We start from the raw sequence: 19,914 nt of genomic DNA, 5'->3' as shown, positions 1-19,914 counted from the left end.
GTCTCCACTGATCTCCATGCAACATCACCATATTCCTCAGAAGGCCTTGTGATTCCATTTCATAAGAGGGTGCCCATCAAAGGAATATCAGTTCACCTCCTTGGATATCCCATTTATGTCCAATTATGAAGATTCTAATAGTTATGCCAACATTTTTTTAAAATTGTCATAATTAATTGTTGGTAAAAAAAAAAAAGACCTCCCAGATTATAAACAGACTTCTCTCAAAAATAACACATGTAGACATTATCACAAAACTATTTTGGAGTAGAATCCGGCCATGGATTTGAAGGAAAGTGGGAATGAGCTAATGGGAGGACTTGGAGGGGGAAAGGTAAGGGGGAATATTGTAATTATATTATAATTTCAAATTTAAAAAAAGGTATTCCTCAACAGTGCTTTTTAAAAGGCATTGAGGTTTTCTAGGCAGAAAACCTACAAGCTTCGAAAGTTTATTTATTTATCTATATGTATGTATGTATGTATGTATGTATGTATGTATGTATGTATTGATTTACTTATTGTGTATGCAGTTGTGTGGCTTCATGGGCAGCATGTATGAGGTCTTGTCCTTGGAGGTAAAAAGTAACCAGAGTCTCGCGGGACTGTAGTTTTTGGTGACTGTAAGCTGCCCAGTGTTAATGCTAAAAGGAAGACCCAGGTCTTCTGCAAGAACAGTAAGTGGACTTACTCACTGAGCCATCTGTAGGTTTCTTTTCAGTATATAGAATAAGACATAAGCAATCCTATAGTTTTAATGTTCAAATCAAAAGTTCAAATTTCATCAAAGTATTAAATAGATAGCTGGAAATACTTGTTACTTGGAAATATTTGTTACTCATATTTCATACATGATATAAGCTTACTAATAATGACCCTAGAGAAGCCTAGAACCTTAGAGTTATTAAACACACAGGTCTTCAGTCTTCCTTCACATTTGCTACTTGAAAATGGACAAAGACAGGTTAAAACCTGTTGCGCATTTAACTAATTTTGCCCCAATCTCCCTTTGATGACAGACTAAGAAAGAGACAGCTCGCACTGAGCCCCAGATGCCCGTTCTGGGTAAAATCCTCCTGACTGTTTAGAACTGGATCACTACACGCACAATACCTGCACTACATTTTGCCAATCTGTACCTTGGCAAGCAAGGCTCTACACACCAGTTTCCCAGCTCACCTCCAGTTTCATTATCACCTTCAAATCAAATTTTATATTAAAAAATATTTCCTTCTTTTCAATATCAATTCCTATCAAGGATACCTTTTAAAACACCCTTTGCCTTCTAAGATGTCTTTTTTACCAATATCATTTTTCATGCACTATGGAAAAGTCATCCCATCTAACCCATGAGGAAAAGCCTATGTGTTCCTCGTGCTTTTCCTTCCTGCCGGAAACGATTTTACCTGTGTTAGCTCTTATGTGCTATCACAGTTCTGGAAACTTCTTCCACATCCGTGACCAAACCTGCTGAACACCTGCCGTGTTGACTGTCTGCACAACTCATCTATATATTCATTTATTGGTACTTCCTTTGTATTTAGCAATGGGGTCCTATCCTCCAGTGGAACATTCTGCTACTGTAACAAACACTGGTACCATCGGACTGTGATCTGGTAATGTAAAAGAAAATAAGATGCAGTCTCTTATCCTTATGGGGTCTAGAGGGGGCGGCAGGCCTGAAAATGAAGGGTAAGACATCATTGGAAGTGTCTTGGTATGTACCTGGGATCACTGTCACCCCACTTTTAGGTGTGATCTGACATCTTTTACGGTGTCATTCCAGGCAGTTTGGGGTAACAACTGCTGGATTAAATCATATCACACAGACACTTGGCCTGTTTGAACCAGTTCTTCTGTCTGTGCAGTAGTACAGCGAGCATTGAAAGCTGCATAGAGAGATTCAAGGTGGAAGGAAGGAGTGAGACAGTGAGGTCTTGTCTAGGACAAGTTGCCTGAGCTCGGAACCCTGAGCAGTAGCATGCAGTCTCAGCACCATCTCCGGCAAGGATGGAATTCAGCAATCCCGCTGCACATGGCAGCCTCTTGATGGGAATCTGTCTACTGTCTGTGGTGTGACTCATGGAAATCGCAGACCTTCGAGTCACATGATCTGCAGGTCTCTGTATAGTTGGTGAAAGCAGTCGATCCTAAGTCAGATTTAAATGCAGCCTCCTCTAGAGTCATGCATGTATTCCCTGACCTTGTGCATGAGGTTCAACTCCTCTGAATCATAATTTCATTTCGATGAGGCAGTAATACAGTAGCAGCAAGTTGGACGTGTTTAATATCTGTGTCCAAAGGGTGACAATCTCATTCACATGGCTGGGAAAATAAGAACTGAGTTTGTCACTGATGGCTATACTTTTTGTTAACGTGCCTAAACTCTAACATATTGGGATATTTTCTATGTCCTCCCTCAAGCACTGTTCTAACACAGGACTGACAAAGGCATGAGGCAATACTCCAAGTGACAGTTACATGACCAATGCCCCGACATCCCCAAATCCTCTCTCAAACACTGCGCTTTCTCATGCATATGTAGCAAGAGTTCATCCGAGAATGCTTTGGCCACATTGGCAAGAATCAGCACTCTATTTCCAACCAAGTGTAGACTACTTTCGATCCTATCAAATGTAGAGACTCGGATTGTCACATTCACCCCCTTAACCCGCGAAGTCAAAACAAAATACCAAGACCGCCTTCACTCCTTGCCTGACTTTCAACTGGAAATTTTAAAACCATCTGCATAGCAACAATTCTAATGAACTGTTCCAAAACAAATGTGATTTTAATTGAGCCTTCTAAAAGAAATACTATGTAAGTAGCTATGCTAGGAACTGTCCATTTGATGGGATGTTTCTCACCTAAGCCAAAATTCCTTTCTCTGCAGTTACATTTTTAAAACTCTGTCTCCGTGCCATTGATATTTGTCATCCATCACGTATCAGTGTTAGCATAATTCCTATTTAGAGTAACATATTTTCATGATATTACCCAATCCACTTTTTCACAATGCCTCTCACGAGACTTTGAGTCACTCTCAAGGTATTTTGCAGCAAATTATACAACTTTCGTCTTGAAGCCTTCAGCTGCAAGTGGGTGGAGCTCATGACATCCCCGATCCTAGTTTAGGATTGACTGGAAGCTGAGAAAAGTGGCTCGCCCTGGAAAAGCTGTCCATGTGTCCATGCATGGCCCCACACTCTTGTGCACGTGTATCACACTCATCAGACTCAGTTGGTAAGAGGAAGACGGCATGAAAGTGAGGGAGTTGGGAGATATGTGGTAGGTAATCCAGGGGGAGAGGGCAAGAAGAGATATGCGGCCCATATGATTAAGATAGACACATAGATACATAAACAGACAGACAGACAGATGAACCTGGGTGTCAAAGAATAAATAAAAATATTTTTAAAAATAAAATAAGCACCAAGCCTTAGCAGTAAATTTCCAATGTTAATGTTTATAATTTGGCACCCTTTAGTCAACTGGTGTCCTTACAAAAGAATTCTTTTGTAAACCACATTCCTTTGTACTGTGGTATCTCTCTGTGCACTCCTCATTCTGATTCATAAAAAGCCCTTCCTAGTACAGAGATGTATAACATTCTAACAACTTTCAAAATTATTAGGGCCCCAAATCAAGTTCCCTTGAATGAGCGTACTCAGGCCCACTTACCTAGTTAGGACTCTTTTCACTCCTGGATGCCTATTTTTGGAAATTCATGTATTTGTGATTCTGAATCCCTTTACATATGGTTAAGAAACTTGAGAATCTTACTATTAAGGAGTCCAGATGCATAAGACCTTAAGGACAAGAAAAACGTGTGCTACTGTACACTGGCCGAGTGCACTCTCTGCAAACACAGGAAGATCGATCACCGGCAGGGGCCTCACAGAGGTCTCCTGGGATAATTCTTCCCCATGATCAGACAGAACTGTGCTAGTTTGTGGGTGTTTCTGATTTGGAGCATTTAAGGTCCTTTGACGATCCATCATGACTTTTTTGGCTTTTCAGAGAAGAGACACCAACTACAGTTCTTTCCTCATTTGGTATTGTTGTCCTTCCTTGATGCAGAATTCAGTTCCACAGACACTTTCTCCTAAAAGCCTTAGTGAGGCCTGAAGGATCAGAGCTGCTGGATCCAGTTGGGGCTTCAGTTGTATTTTGAATTCTATCGACCCAAACCCCAGAGTTCCACTGTGGATGCCTAGAGTCCTAGAGTTAGATTTTTTTTTTCACCTGATTACCACAACCTGAACTTAGGGCTTCTGGTTTACAGTACTCTGTGTTTGAGGTTTGGGGGGGTTGAAACCACTTGACCCCTGCTGAGTGTCAGGAAATGGAGGAAATAGTCGCTCACTGATAGCTTTGACTTTCATCTCAAGAGCTTCATATCTTTCATAACTATGTCTCAGCTACATCTAAACAGATACACAAGGAGCTAGGCACCAAGACAGCTGTAGATCAAAGACAAAGGCAGAGATATCTAGAATCCGCTAACTGGCAGAGTGCAGAGATGGACAGATTAAGAAAGAGAGAGCAAGCAAGAGAAACTGTGGTCAACCTAAATCCTAAATTTTCTGAATGATAAGGAAATTCAGAGAAAATGTTTTACTGCTCCATTCTTTCCTCATATAAATATGCATTTATTTTTATGTGCGTGATATTATTTTAGTGTTTTAAATGTTTTCATAGTTTGAAATTTTCATATGTGTGTACAATGGATCATGACCACGTCCACCTCCAATACCCCTGCCCCCAGGCCCTCCAAACGTACCTCCCTACCCATTTTATGAGTAATCCACTGAGTCTGATTGGTCATTAGTGTTGCACATAGATGTAGGACTTCCCACTGTTTCTTGTCCAACCTACCCAAGCTGATACCCTAAAGAAAGTGTCTCCCTTCCACAGCAGCCACCAGTTGCCAATTCATCTTACTCGCTTTCAAAAGGTGGTCCCCCAGAGTCTTGGTCCCATATCTTTTCACTCCTTATTCTTACTTGCCTCAGCCAGTAAACATTCCAGAACCTTCCTAGCTACCTCACCACTATCCTACTCCTTTCTCTCAAACTAAAAGACCCGCAGTCCTCTCTGTGTTGACATGCCTGCTTCTTTCCTTTTCATCTGTCCTAACCCATTCCAAAGGCTCTGGATAAACACTATTCAACTTTAGTCACTAGTGGCTCGTCAAGCTAAATGCATCCTAATTAGTAAAGAGATCTCTTCTTGATCTAAGAATCTTATTTCTTTCAATTTTTCCACCCAAAGCCAGGGAGGTACCTCAGTAGCAGAGGACTTACCTACCACGTCCAAAGTGTTAGTTTTGGTTCTCAGAACACAATGTAATAGTCAAACTTAAACATTAGTATCCCATGACATGGAATGACCCTCTGTCCCTGTGCTTGTGCTCTTAGATGGCTAGGTCTCTTTATAGCAAGCTCCTATCTGGTCCAGCTCCTAGAGTCGTCGTGAAGGTTAACACGGAACAAGAGGGAAGCACAATGCAGACATGCAAGTAATGTGCAAGCAAAACAAAACAAAACAAAACGAACCATGGTGAACACCATGGGGACATGGAAACAGGACACATCCTTACCTCGGGATTCATGGAACTCCAATGTGACATGAGCGTCAAATCCAAGGCTGAAGTAATTATTGAAGACATTCAGAGGGAGCTGCAAGATGGACACACGTGTCGCTGATACCGTCCACCGCCAACCCAGACCTAACAGCTGATCCTGTCCACTGCCAACCCAGACCTAAAGACCTATGTCTAAGGCAGCCTGTGGGACATGGAGGGTGTTTATAGACAAGAAACAGGGGCTCTCGAACTAACTCATTAGTGAACGCTCAAGTCAAAAGAGCTCACAAATCATTACTCATACAGCAAATAAGGAACACAGATACAAGTTACTAAGTCAGAGCCATTCTTGGGCACGGTGCGGTTACTTTGTTAAGCTGAGGGGTGCTCATCTGTAACAGATATAAAGAGATTGATTCCACATGAATTTAGAATATTAATTCCATTTCTAGATCCAATCTAATTTCCTTAATCAATGTGTGTTTTTGTCCAGGAGCTTTATATCCAACACCTAAACACTGCCGCCTAAAATAAACGAATCGCATGTACTCAATTTTTAACGTTTCTTTTTTGGTTTTGTTTTCACAAACTTCATATAAAAAAAGGAAGCGGTGAGAGTCATTTGATTCAGCCACTCCTGATACCAACAGGAAACAGCACTACATTACATATTTCATACATATGAAATACATATGTGTGTGTGTAAAAATATATAAAATATAGAATTAAGACTCCCACTTAATTGGTTAAACCTGTATCTTGAATATGAAATCCGTGACAACTATACAGAGCCCACGTAAGCTGTAATGTTCTCCTATGCTCTGAGTCCCTGACTTTTACTGTGAACCAGCAAGAATTGCTGTGAAACTGGAAAGCACAGATTGAAGTTGCTAACATGGCGTCATCTAAAAGCTTCAGTTCAATATGAGAACAACCAAAAAAAGCACACAGGAAGTGCAAGAAAGAAAAAAAATGATTACCCCACATTTCATGATTCAGAATGCAAGGTAAATGCCAAATTAAAAAGAGGTAATGTTCCAAGATCCTTGTCAAGTTTATGTCCCAAACTGAATTGTACCCTTTTTTATTAGAAATGCATGTTGAAACCTTCAACATTTCAAAAGTCATTTATTAGAGTGTGTTATATACTTCTTATTGATCAGAAACGTCTCCCACTAAGACAAGGAGAACATTGTCCCATTAAAACAGATGACAGGGATAGCCTGCCTTAGTTTCTGTCTCTTGTGAAAAGAAAGGAGGACCCCCCCACTGAAACCCCTCAGACTAAGCCTTGGTGGTTCAGAGGCTGCGTCAGCCCTTAGAAGAAATTTCAACAAGCTACAGGGCAGAGAGAAACTCAGGATACACACCAATGCCAAAACCATGTCTAACTCTCTTGGCTTTGTATTTGAGACTGTCCAGTCCCTGCACTTAAACAAAACCCCAGCCCCTGTAAGGCCAGCATGGTGTTCGTGCCAAAAGCACAGAAACGTCCTACCATTTATATTATTTTGGCTACAATTCTAACCCATGTCTTAGCAGCCACTGATAGCTGAAGAAAACATCTGGACACAATTCCCTAAGTAATATTCCAATTTAGACTGTTTTTAAGGTATTCACATTTTCCAGGAAAATGTGCCCCAATTTTCTACATATCCCCAAACTCCATTCCCAGAGCCCTCTAATTATCTGGCTTGACGTTCTCTGGCTGCATCAAGAAGCCTTTCCATTTCTCAAGCTTTGGGGGGAAAGAGTGAAATTGTAGGCCTCGTCAGTCCACATTTAGCAGAATGGCCTGAAATTTTCCACGGCAGCAGAAGGTCCCCCTCCTTCTAATTTGGTGGTGTTCTATTCAATCTCAATACGTTAAAAAAAAAAAAAAAAAGGAAAGAAAGAAAAGAAAAACAGTTAAAAGTCTCCCATATGTCTAAAAATGTCCAATTGTGAACTCAAATTCAATTCTGATGTCTAATAGCAGATTCATTGATTTCAGGATTGGGGTTTAGGTGAAAACAAAACCCACTGGATACAGAGAGAGATGTCTACGCCCGAGTGTCTAACGTAATTGCTCAGGACTGTGGTGCAAACTTAGCAAGGGTGGCCTCTGAAGTGCAGCAGCGGGGTCCTTATCCCCACACCAACCTCCCTGAGTCCCTGAGAGACTCGTAGTGCTCATCCTAACAGGCAGACCAAGGGATTCTTAAGCCTACAGAAGCATGGGTACAGTGTCATGGACGTCAGGCAAGAAGTGACACGGAGGGAATGGGTACTCAGCTCAGTGGCATAACCAAGTGAATCAGAGACCAGGGTCACAACTCAGACTCAGATCCTGAAGTAAAGCTACACGGTAGTTTATTTACAAGGATGGCCTCAATTTGGGTTGGGTGTTTTTTACCCTAAACACTCAGTCAGCAAAAGAAAACACCAGGACAGACTACTTATTTAGGCCATTCCATTCCCAAGTCTATGAGGCACCTGGCTTAGATGATACCAGCTACACAGAAGAGGCATTCGATGGCAGGCCAGCAATTGCTAAGGTTTCCCTCCTACTGAAAGGCCATGTGCCTGATGCTAAGGAACGCATACAAACTCCATCGGCTTGTACGCTGTCTACGTCCAGCTCGAGAGATTAACAGATGTTTACATGCTTTCCCCGTGTGGAGCTGAAGACAGAGAACAGGCCCCATAGCTCCGAAACAAGGATAATATCTGCGTCCTGAAGCGTCTGTGGGGAGGGCTCAGGCAAGGAGCTGGTAACAGTGCACTCAGCCTTAGGAGCCAGAGTCCCAGAGCTTTCCTGTTATCTTCTAGAAACCAGGGGCCCATGAGTCGTACCCTGGAATGTGTGTCCTAACGCTCAAGCAGATGCACAGTGCTCCATCAGCAGAATTCTCCCCACACACTCCTCAAGTTTATTTCTATTTGTGTTTCTCTCTCTGTGTGTGTGTGTGTGTGTGTGTGTGTGTGTGTGTGTGTGTGTGTGTGTGTGTGGAGGGTTCCAGATCTCCTGAAGCTTGAATATCAGACAATTGTGAAGCAGTCAACACAGAGTTCCAGGAACTGAACTCCAGTTCTCTGCAGCAGCAGTGAGAACTCTCAACAGCAGAGCCACCTCTCCAGTCCCCAAAGAAAGAGCTGTCTAACCTTACACACGCCATCTTCAAGTTCTTCAGGTGGCAAGTCTGGGTTTCTCTCCACATGGAGGTTCCAGCGATCCAACTGTACGATGGTCCCGTCTTCCACCTGGCACAGGATCTTAGAAACAGGCTCATCGGTGTAACCCTAAGGACACAGAATCGGAGCACAGACCCTTGCTGTCGGGATCAGAGAGCGGTGGGTGCCCTAACAAGGCAGGGCGTGATCGGTCAGAGTCCCACCGCTTTTAAAGCATCGAAGCTGGAGGAGTGAATGATGTGTTCCCCTCTAAGTGCTTTAAAGATGGTGCTTCAAAGAAGGCACAGGAAGGCACTAATTTTGCCTGACCTGAACTGAGGCGCTACTTGCAGGCATCGAGAACCACTGAGGGCCATGCTGGAGAGCTATGTTTACTGGCGTGAACAGCAAGATTCCCAAACTTCTTGCTGGAGGAATTTGGGGGCAGGCACATGTTTGTGGGCAGGGGGGAAGGGAGAAAGCACGAAGGAAGAGCGAGTGTTCTATCCCATTCACCGATAGCTGATCTTGTGTTAGGACACTGCCCATCTGAGACCTGCAGCAAGTCAGCCTGAGGAGAACAGCCCTCTCGTGGAGGGCGGTTAGTGACAGCATGGTGGATTGGGGTAGTGCATTTATTTCTATGCCAGCCACTTAAAAAGAAAAGGAAAAGGTAAGGCCTTCAAGAATAAAGAAACACCCTGATATAGGTTAACTCAGCCAAGGGCCAAATGGGTGTCTGCTATGGCTCTGTCACGTGAAGTGAACATGGAGAACACTGTCACGAAACAGAGGCCAAGCAATAACCTAACAAGAGGGGTTTAGGAAGTTAGCGGTGGACATTTATTAGTTTTTTAAGATTTTTTTTAAAATTTATTCTCCCACAATTTCATATACCTATATAATATATTGTGATCATACTCATCCCTATTATCCTGTTACCTGTTTTCATGCCCTCTGACCCTTCCCTCCTCCCAACTAGCCCTCTCCAGCTCCCACATCTTCTTTTTAATGGTCTACTGAGCTTAATTGGAATTTCCTGGTTGAGTGTGAACGTGGGGTCATTAACTGGGGTTTGACCTATTTACCAGGGACTATGCCACTGAAGAGATTTGCTGCCCCCAGCAGTTTTTAATGCCAATAGCTGCTGGGCTGGCATGTTAGCCTCTCCTGGCTTCCTTTAGTTTAATACACAATGGTAGGTACATGCATGAAACAGCCACTTATCAACAGGAGGACCCCTCACACCTTCCAGAGAATGGTACCCAACAGGAAGGACAGTCAAGTACCAGTATCATCAAAGCTACAGAAATCTTCATGTTCAAAAGAAGTAGTGACTGCCCCAAAGGACAGGTCTTAAATCTAAAGCAGATTTGCCATTATGGCCAAGGCAGAGGGTCAGGGTGAACGCAGATTCTCAGGATTGGGTCACATGAAGGCTGACCCATTGGTGGTGCCCTGGTGGATCCCTCAACGCTCACCCTATCTGTGTACTAACCATGTGTTTTCCTCACACTCAGCCCCTCCTCCCTGGATGATTCCAAGTCTAAACTGAGGAAGTGACAAAGTCCCTGTGACAGCAGCAGCTTCCTGCTTCTAGCAGTGAGCACAGAGTGACCTGCAGGTCTGGTCTGCTCCGCCATGTTATGGGCAGCCGCCTCCAGTTCTTACCCCTCCCCAGTTGAGCGTCCGAGCCAGGTCGTTCCCAGTCCCCAGCGGAAGCACCCCCACAGGAGGCTGTGGGCTCAGCTGCAGCTCGTCCAGGATGGAGAGGATCCAGCCCACCTACAGACACATTGGGGACCAGAAGAGAGAAGAGAAAGACAATAAGTCACCAGGAAGGAACTTGAGGAGGCCGGAAAGGCAGAATGCTTAAAACACATGTTTAATACAGCGGTCAGACAACAGAAAACCTGCTTACTTCAAGTGCTTTCAAAATGGTCAACCCTTAAGTAAGAAAAAGATCACTGTAGGCCTGCTTTATTATATAAGCAAATTGGGACCCGTACGTCTGCATGTTTTTTTTTTTTTTTTTAGAAATACACTTTAAAATTTAGGAGAATTTAAGGTCATTTAGATGGGGTAACATAACAGGGGATCAGAGGGAAAATAAAACTCAGAATCAGATTAAATTCCAATGCAGCTTGTACAGGCTGCAGAACCTTGATTAAACCGCATAACTTTACAAAGACTAATTTTCAAAATGAGATAATGAGACCCACTTCACATGGCCGTACACAGCTTAAACCGCAAAGCATATAAAGACTGTAACCTGGTCTGTGGCCAATGCAGGCCCTCATCAGATGACAGCCCTCCATAGCATCATTCTGGAAATTCATAGTACTTCCCTAATTGTTCCTAAAACCTCTTTAATGATTCACTATGGAGACATGATTATGCACGGACTTAATGTCTAACATAAATCTAAACAGGAGGTGCCCACTTGCACGCTAGGATCGCGTGCCCTGCTTAATCTTTGTCCTAGGAGGAAAAAAATGCTTTGAATATGGCCGTATTACAATTTAAACAAACAGTTCCAAACCTAAGAGTAGCCAAGAGAAACGTACAAGTCTTTAGGATGTCACACAGAGCCACGTTCCACAGGGCTCCCTAATACTTTCCAATTACGGCTTACATGATGGAACTACAAGTAGCAAACGTCAAGAAGAGATCGCGTTAGAGGTGAGGGCTGCCGTTCCTGTCACCTATCAACCCACATTATCTCCAATTTAGAGAACAAATCCTGCTACAGGCCACAGAATTCTAGGCCTATTCTTCTCTGACAGATGAGTATTGAAATCTTAGTGTTCCATTCAAGAGTTCAGCAAAACAGTGACATGTTTTATTCTAGATCTGTATGAGTGTTTTGATTTGTTTGAGTTTTCTGTAGCAACGTGCTAGCGGTGCACCTAATGAGCACTGCCGACTACACGCACAACGGAGCAGAGCTACTGAAATAACGGGATTAATGTGCGGGGCTATGCCGGATAAGACAAAATGACTGCCCTCCGAGTTCACGCTAACAGGAGACGGTACGCTGACTACAATCTCCATGCTATCCCCAGGCGACGTCACATTTTTAAGCTTTGAAAGTGTCGAAAATGTCGGGATGAAGCTGTTACTACATGTCTACATAAGAAGACTCCGTAAGATCGTTTAATTTGAGCCTCCACTTGTGTAAGAGAGTTGAGTGACTGAGTGGCATTGGTGTCGTGTCGTTTATACATGAGACGTGCCGTGCGTAATGAGGGAAGAGCAGTTCGTGAGGCCAGGCTTTTCAGGGCTGCAGAAGGAAATGCTTCCGTGAAGAGGTGAGCAAAACAAGGCCTGCCAGCACGGGTCCACAGTTCCAAACGCAGGAGACCAAGGGAGAGGCTGGTGAGTGAGGCAATCTGTGAGGCCCTATCTGAGGACAAAATAGAGACGTCAACGGGATGCAGCACAATGGGAAGTCTCCTGCTGCACACCCCAAGACCTAGCTAGGTTCAACTCTTAGCATCACAAAACTACTAATTAAATTGATAATACCAGACCTAGTACTGGAAATGGCCTGACTATCTTAGAGGCAGCAATGTGTGATTTTTTGACATCTCTGGATCTAGAGAAAGCTCGAAAGTTCACTAAAGTTCACGGATCCTTGTAAGTGTTAAAAGCCATGCCGGACCATCCTTAGATTGTGACTGGGTTTCTCTCTGCTCACACAGTACCAGTCAAGTGGTCCTAGTGCTAAATCAGTTCTCGTGGCTGTGCTGGACACCATTTCGCTGCTACTGAGAACACAGCTAAGCACGGTGAAAGCTGAACATACTGGGTAGCTGCAGGATGCATGCGGAAGGTCACAAAGAGGCCAGAAGCATTCGGAATTCCAAACGCAGAAGCAAATAGCGCTGAGAGAAACCAGAATGGCAGACAGGCAGTAGGACTCAGAATGTAATTCAACAACCCATCCAGAGAAGATTAACAGACGCTCCTCCCTTCCCCCACCAAACTTCTCTGAGAGATGGTCGCTCAGCTCATCCTCTCTCTTTTGTTCTAGATTTAAGTGAGAGATCGTTCTTATTTTAGTTTGCCTATATCTCTCTTTCCTTGGGAAGATAGGTATATTAATTCACCCTTACAACATCCAATCTTACGGTAAACGCAGCAATAACAGAGGAAAGAGGAGAGAAAGACATCTTCTTGCCCATCAACTAAACACAGGGCCTTAAAGTTGAGGCAAAGGCTTGGAGCAGTGAAGGAATCCAGTTGGCTGTCTAATAATGAGGGGTGAAAGTGCTCCCCCTGCTGGTAAGAGGCTGTACTGGCATCGGTGCTCTCCAGGCAAGGGGAAAGATACCACAGATGCCACTGCCTGAGGCCATGGCCCTGGGACTGTAACTTAATATGTCTGGAAGAAACTGAGAAAGGCTCTGTCCAGTAAAGTTAGGCCAATCTCGCACTAACCCAGGGATGTCTTTCTAGCATGGAAGCTTCACCACCTACAGCAGACACCGTTCTAGTCTGATAAGTCTTAAAATACTTGTCAGGAAACGAAACAGAGATAGAAAGAGAAAATGAACATAAGCCTACACGGAAAAACTCTAAATCACTTGAAGGCTCACACCAAAAGGGATGGGAAAGCAAGAGGATTAGCCACAAAGAAAGGAGTCCCTTGACTTGCTGTGATGAGAAGGCAGCTGCCAATCATACCTTCTTAGGCTTAGCTACTGTCTTGCTTTCTTAATAAAGAGGTTACCAAGGGCCGCGCTTCATCTGCACTCAGCGCCACACGGAGCCTTGGGGACTTGGGAGGATATCGTACCCTTGTCTCCAAGGACAAAGCATATTTCTTCAGACTTCCATAGGAAGATGGCTTTACATGCACACTGGATGCAAATCCGTGAACTATGCGTGTGGATATACCTGTATGTGCCTGTGCATGCATGTGTGTGTGTGTGTGTGTGTGTGTGTGTGTGCATGCATTTCAACCTCCCTAGTTCACTGATCAAAGGGTTCTCTGTGACTATGAGCAAACCGGTTGTATCTCATTGTTATTATCACCAATGAATGACATCGTGTGACTTTTAAAACATGATCATTGCTTTGATTTTCTCATGGGCACCCACTGTTTTACTGAGGGTCCTTTGACTGAGTTGAGTTACTATTTACTCTCTGAGCAGTTGCAAATAGTATTTCCCCAACAGATACATCATCACTACTCAAAAGGCAGCACGGTGGTGGGGCAGAGGGCACAAGACCCAGTAGGAGACACTGGCATTAGAACCGAGCTCCCATGGGTCCGGGAGTGAGTGGACCAGTCACTAAGCACATTCCTTCCTCTTCTGTAAAGCAGAGAGTCGTGGTGTCTGCATGTCAGTGTCATTTTCTCTTCTGAACATGCAGACCTTGCTTTGCACACGCCTGACAAGTAAGAAAGGCAAACCGCCATTAGCTGCGGAACCCCACAGTATTTTTCTCCAGTCCCCGTATTTCACCAGTGAAGGTCATTTCCCAAAAGCAACATGCCATCTTGCCACTGCTCTGCCTGAAGAAAGATGAGCCTTAAACTTGAAAATCATCCTCACCCTCGTCTGTCTTCACACCAAGAAGTCTGTTATTTCTAAGCCGTAAATAACACCGGCAGCCAAACTTCCCTACAACTGAAAGAGGCCATCAAAAAGGGGCAGACACAAACGTGCTGCCGTAGCAGGAGAAACAGGGGAACGTCGGTTAACACCCTATGTGCTTATCCTGATGGAAGCAAAACAAAAGTATATAAAGGGTCTTCAGGCCCCACAGGAGTGCGGTTGGAGGGGGTGGAGGGCTCTGCCTCCCAGGTCGTTATCAGAAGCCTGCTCTTGCCACCGTCCCAGATTTCAGACTACAGGCTCTCAGAAAGGTCCTCTGCTTCATCAGGCTTCAACGTTCCCCCAAATTATCTGCACCAGCCCACTAATCCCTTCCAATTACTTCTCCTCCCCCCCCTCCCACTCCCCGATGATGAAGAAAGTTACCCTGATTGGGCCAAAACATTTCCAGCTTTCCGGTCTGCCCTTCTTTCATTAGGACCAGCAGGGATGACAGCTTGGGAACACCGAGTCCTCCTGCCTCCCCTCTTGCCTGAGCGGGCACAGCACTGCCGCAGCAGCTGGCCAATGCTGCCACCACCTGCCTGCGCTCAGCTCTAGCTGTCACAGAAGGACACCAAGTAATTCTTGCCTTCCACCAGTGTGCTGACATTGGATAGGGCTGCGGAGTGTGGATGACAGTGAACTGACATTTTCCTCTGATAGAACAGGCAGAAAAGAATGAAGGCCACGTGGGTGGAGAATGACAGTCACATCCCTCCACTGTCAGAGAAAAGCAAGGCACAGCAGTGGACTCTGACAGGTACGGCCACCCCAGCCCTCTGTATCTAGAGGTTCTGACTTAAGTCATTGCTTGGACTAAGGTTTCCCAGGAAACATTCATGTCTATACTGCAGGCCATGTTTCTTCTGGTCACTGTCCCCTAAAAGTGAAGCTATTCATACAGCATAAGGGGCCCTGTCTGAAGATGGTTCGTGGTGTATACAGGAAGGCATGTAGGTCCCCACAGAAACTTTACACCATTTTACATTAAGAACTGTGCATCAAGCCAGGTCCATAAGGAGTCTTGAAACTAGTCACCCACAGATGCCAAGGAAGAAATAAACTATCATTTTACTTTTACCACTTTATTGCCTTAATTTTTAATTTATGAATTTTATAACTTACCACAAAATCTGAAGAAATGTGATTATCACTAAACAAGAAAAAATAAAGAGTAGATTTTGGGCATCCATCGGCTCCCCACTACTGGTGAATGCCTGTAGAAAACATAGCATTTACTTTCTCATGAGAAAGAGAGGCAGATGCCAAGAGGGCAAAGGGCTTCACACGGTCAACTAGGCCTTGCCATGTTGTCTAACTTGTCTTCTTGGCATAATTTCTGCCCTGTGCCCATTCAGAAATAGGGGCCATCTACTACTCTTAATCTAGGAAGGCCAAATGGATATGAAGTGTGAAGTGATCGGCAAACGTCACTTTAACTGGGGATTTTTAACAAGGCACTGGAGTAGCTAAAGGTGAGCTGCACTGCCCCACCTAGTTTCTCTGAGCCGGGGCCCAGATGGGCAGAGAGCACAGGTCATTGCGGTATAACCAAGAAAAAAGGCACCACTTTGCCAAAGAGTGTTTATTCCTAATAATTCTATTATTCTAAGCATGAACGTTTCAGAACGCTCGTGCGTCATCTGGGTTGATTTCAGCATGGGGATCAAAGAGAGAACCATGTCACCTGACAACTGTACCCATGTGCCTCTGACTTGGGCAAGCCAGGTGCGAAGAGACAACATCTGTGCCACTGAACGGCAGGTCCAAACGGGGTGGCTGCACACCTACAATATCAGTCAGAGTTCGAAAGCACTGCGAACAGCACGTAAAACAGTTCACAGTAACTTACACCTTGCACGTTGGGATGTTTTCTATAAAATCTAAAGAAAATAGGAAACAAAATTTGCCTGCTTCTTTTCAATTTTCCCCTTAAAAATGCCTTCTAGAAAAAGTCCATCTACAAATGTGGTTTAACCATAACATCCCTGGACAGCAGTGGTCTGTACTATTTACACCACTGACTTTGAGGATCCTCAGATATCGCCATAGTCCTCTTTGCAGATTTAATATGGCTACAGAAACAGTGGAGAAGCCCCACCTTCCATATTCAGTTCCAAGTGCACTTTGGGAGGAGAGATCACCCTATTGACCCCCCTTGTATGTTTTATTAATATAAAAACAAAATAACTGATATTGAAGCCTAAAACCTTTTCCACAAAATAATACATTTCTACATATTACAGAATACGCTGCATACTTCACACGGTTAGCTTGCGAGCAGCTGTCGCCGCCAAAAATATTCCCTCTGGTTCCCCCTTGAGTGGTGTCACCGCTTGGGCAGAATCCTGACGGTATCCAGCGATGCGCTCACTAACCGAAGGCTGCATACCAGTCAAGTGTGCGTCCAGCATGCTGAAGGATTACACTCCACTTGCTTAAAGCTTGCAGTTTCCCCCCACAGAGTCACTAGGCTGTCTCCCTGCATTAATTCTGCCTCCATGCAAAATAAAAAGTCTCGAAATCCAGGGGTTCCAGAGAGGGCTCGGCAATTTAGAACACCGGCCGCTCTTCTGGAGACCCTGGGCTCGAGTCCTAGCACCCGCACGGCTGATCACACTGTTGTAGGGGATCCGATGCTGTCTTCTGGCTTCTTCCATCACCGGGCATGCACATCATATACAGACACACATACAGGCAAAATACTCAAACACATAGCAATTTTTGAAAATCTGAAGACTCCACATTCCAAACTAGCACGTGATAAGCATTTCAGAAACCTCCTCTATCTTCACGGATGCCTCGATTTAACATGGAAGAATGATGTAAATTTAAGTTTTTAAGATGGTTAGTTAAAGTTTTGACAGAACAACTGATGCTAACAATGAAAAGAATGATGAACCCATGAAGTGCTCCAACCCTGAGGTAAGCGCATTGCTCTCGTTTTAGACACGATTCTCTCCCTGAGCACAAACAACTCGTGTAATTGTGAACTCCACGGAACGACGTCACAAGTGAAGCCAGGGACATAGATAAAGTCTGTAAGAGGAAAAGGAACCCAACACATAATGAAACAGTCTTCTGTAGTAGTCATTAACCGTGGGGTGTATGGTGAGAAGACAAAAGGACCGGACTGGAATCGGCAGAGGAAGCAGCCACGGGTCAGAGGGGCAGGTGACAGACAACAGCACCAAGAAGTTCACCGACACTGAATGCTGGGATTGAATCCGGCTCTCAGTTCCTCAGAACACGACTGGGTTCCACTCACCACTCTGGGTGTTTGTTTGTTTGTTTGTTTGTTTGGATTTGGTTGTTTTCCCCCACTGAAATCGCTTTTTCTGAAAACATCAATGTTTCTCAAGTGGTTGCTGACTGTGCAGTCTCTTCCTAAAATTCAGCATCCGCCTGTGCCATGAAACCTGTTTTCTGCTTATTTTCTTGACAGACCAAACTTTTACCTTTCTATTCTTCTATTATTTTTTCAGTTTTCTTTGGGGCCTTGGCTCAAGCGCCGTAACTGTCCCACAAGCCTTGGGCTTGGCGCCCTTCCTCTCCCGTAAGTATTGAAATCCCATCCTTCACGATATGCACCTGAGAGCAGAGACTGCTTCCGTACTGCGCAACCTGACGCTGCCCTGGAAATAGGTGTCTGCCTGGTAGACAAAACAAGGAAGAGAGGAGGGTAGGGGATCCCCGCAGGGGTGGATACCTGGGGAGGATGGGGGATGGGAGGCACCCTGGTCATTAAAGATCTGCAGCTTAGGAATCATAAGTACGTTATGCATATGGATTTGAGTTTTAAGAAAGAACTTTTGTGTCCAGGTCAACAGACATGCCAGGTTCTATCTAGTCGTCACTGAAACTCAAAGAGGAGGAGTGCGGGAGGCTGAAGTCCCAAGGGAAGGCAAAGCAGCTCGTGAGGTAAGGAAGGCAACCGTGGCTAAGATTCAAAATGAGTTTCACCGTTCATTAAACGGTCAACCTGGGAGCTGATGACACCTCAAAGAATAGTCTTCATCGCCAGATGAGTCCTCTGATATAGGAGGCTAGTAAAATTCTATTGTAGCATTGGAACTTGGCAAATGGTCACCCAACCTCACTCTGGCATGGTGACTGCTGTGAAATGACAGACGCAGAGAGCAATGATTTTCCTGTGACTTCTTCTGTTTGTCTCCCCTCACTCTTGCCGTGGTGAGTCACAGGAATCAGAATTCCTCCTCTCTGAGGAGGCTCATAAACTGGGACCCCTTCCCCTGACGCAATCCGTAACGCTTACAAATACAACTCCAACTTTCCCCTGACTTTCTGCTAGGAGCTGGCCATGAACGCTCTGTCGACCTCATCTGGCAGCAGATCAGGAGACCCACACGCAAAAGGGGTCCTGCCCCACGCCTGGGAGGAATGAATGCTACAGATAGTCCGAGAAGGAGCTCTACATTCTGCCTTGCAGGGCATCCACCTACAGCCCAGGAGTGCTCCTCTTCCCCATGCCTAAGCACAGGAGTGATTCATTCTCCCTGGATCGTTATGTCCTCAAACTGAAGCACTTGAATTAAATAAATTTGCTATGATTTTCTCTGCTTATCATCTATTCTGGACATCAGCTATGACCTTTAGAGTAGAAAGAAAGGGGACCAAGACATTTTCACTCCTGCACAAGCTGATCTCTGTACACCCTGTAACCACTGCAGATGCAACAGGCATTGTGGGAAGACATCCATCACCGAATGCACTTTGGAAAAGACAGGGTGGTTTTGTCATGTACTGCTGTGAAAGACAGCATAACCTAATGCAATGTGGGGAGGAAAAGGTTTATTTAGCTTACACATCTCAATCACAGTACATCACTGAGAGAAGCCTAGGCAGGAAGTCAAAGAAGGTAGGCAGCCACTGACGGTCAGACCAAGGAGGTGTGCTGCTTACTGGCTTGCTCCCTGTGGCTTGCTTAGCATGTTTTCTTAAGCAACCCAGGATCACTTAGGGGATAGAGAGGGAGTGCACCATCCACAGTGGGCTGGGCCTCCCCCTATCAATCATTTGTCAAGACAACATCTCACAGACTTGCCTATAAGCCTTTCTGATGCAGGCGTTTTCTCTCCAGACATGTCTAGGTCTGTGTCAAGTTGATAAAAACCAACCAGCACACAGGCTTTTAAAACACATGTTTTTCCTTTATGCCACAGGACTTTATAAAAAAAATTATAAGCTAATAATTGTAAATCCTGAGGAAGGGTAAACACTATTTTCTCAACTAGGATATTCCAACGAGCAACGGCCCAAGGAACAACAGATCTATTCTAGTTCCTTTCATTAGCATATACCGTGTACACATTAGCATATACCGTACTTCCAGTGTTAGATCCAGGGCTCCCAGATTTTGAAAGGAGATTCTGTTGCTCTCTTTGAGAATAAAGCATCATAATTAGGGAACTCAAGGGAAAACCAAAGACAGTCCATAACACATCCTGAGATTCTGAAATATCAAACTCCAAACCCAGAAGAAAGTGGACAGGTAACAGAGTCTTCCCTGACTGTGTTTCACCTTTGCTAGATGCATGAAGACAG

General features: G+C 44.5%; 1 protein-coding gene across 8 annotated transcripts in view; it reads right to left on the bottom strand.

Annotated features, from left to right (window-relative positions):
- Positions 1 to 19,914, bottom strand: part of Dgki (diacylglycerol kinase iota) — a 441,511-nt gene that overhangs the window by 168,713 nt on the left and 252,884 nt on the right. For all 8 annotated transcript variants that reach the window (XM_032906753.1, XM_032906748.1, XM_032906750.1 and 5 more), the window contains 3 exons: positions 10,412 to 10,525; positions 8,732 to 8,869; positions 5,603 to 5,681 (listed from right to left, as the gene is read on the bottom strand). In XM_032906753.1, coding sequence (XP_032762644.1) covers positions 5,603 to 5,681; positions 8,732 to 8,869; positions 10,412 to 10,525 — 331 coding nt within the window. The remainder of the gene's footprint in view (positions 1 to 5,602; positions 5,682 to 8,731; positions 8,870 to 10,411; positions 10,526 to 19,914) is intronic.

This window comes from Rattus rattus, chromosome 6 (genome assembly GCF_011064425.1).
Source record: "Rattus rattus isolate New Zealand chromosome 6, Rrattus_CSIRO_v1, whole genome shotgun sequence".
Lineage (NCBI taxonomy): Eukaryota > Metazoa > Chordata > Mammalia > Rodentia > Muridae > Rattus > Rattus rattus.
Note: the sequence above shows the minus strand (reverse complement) of the source record. Positions and strands in the feature narration are given on the sequence as shown.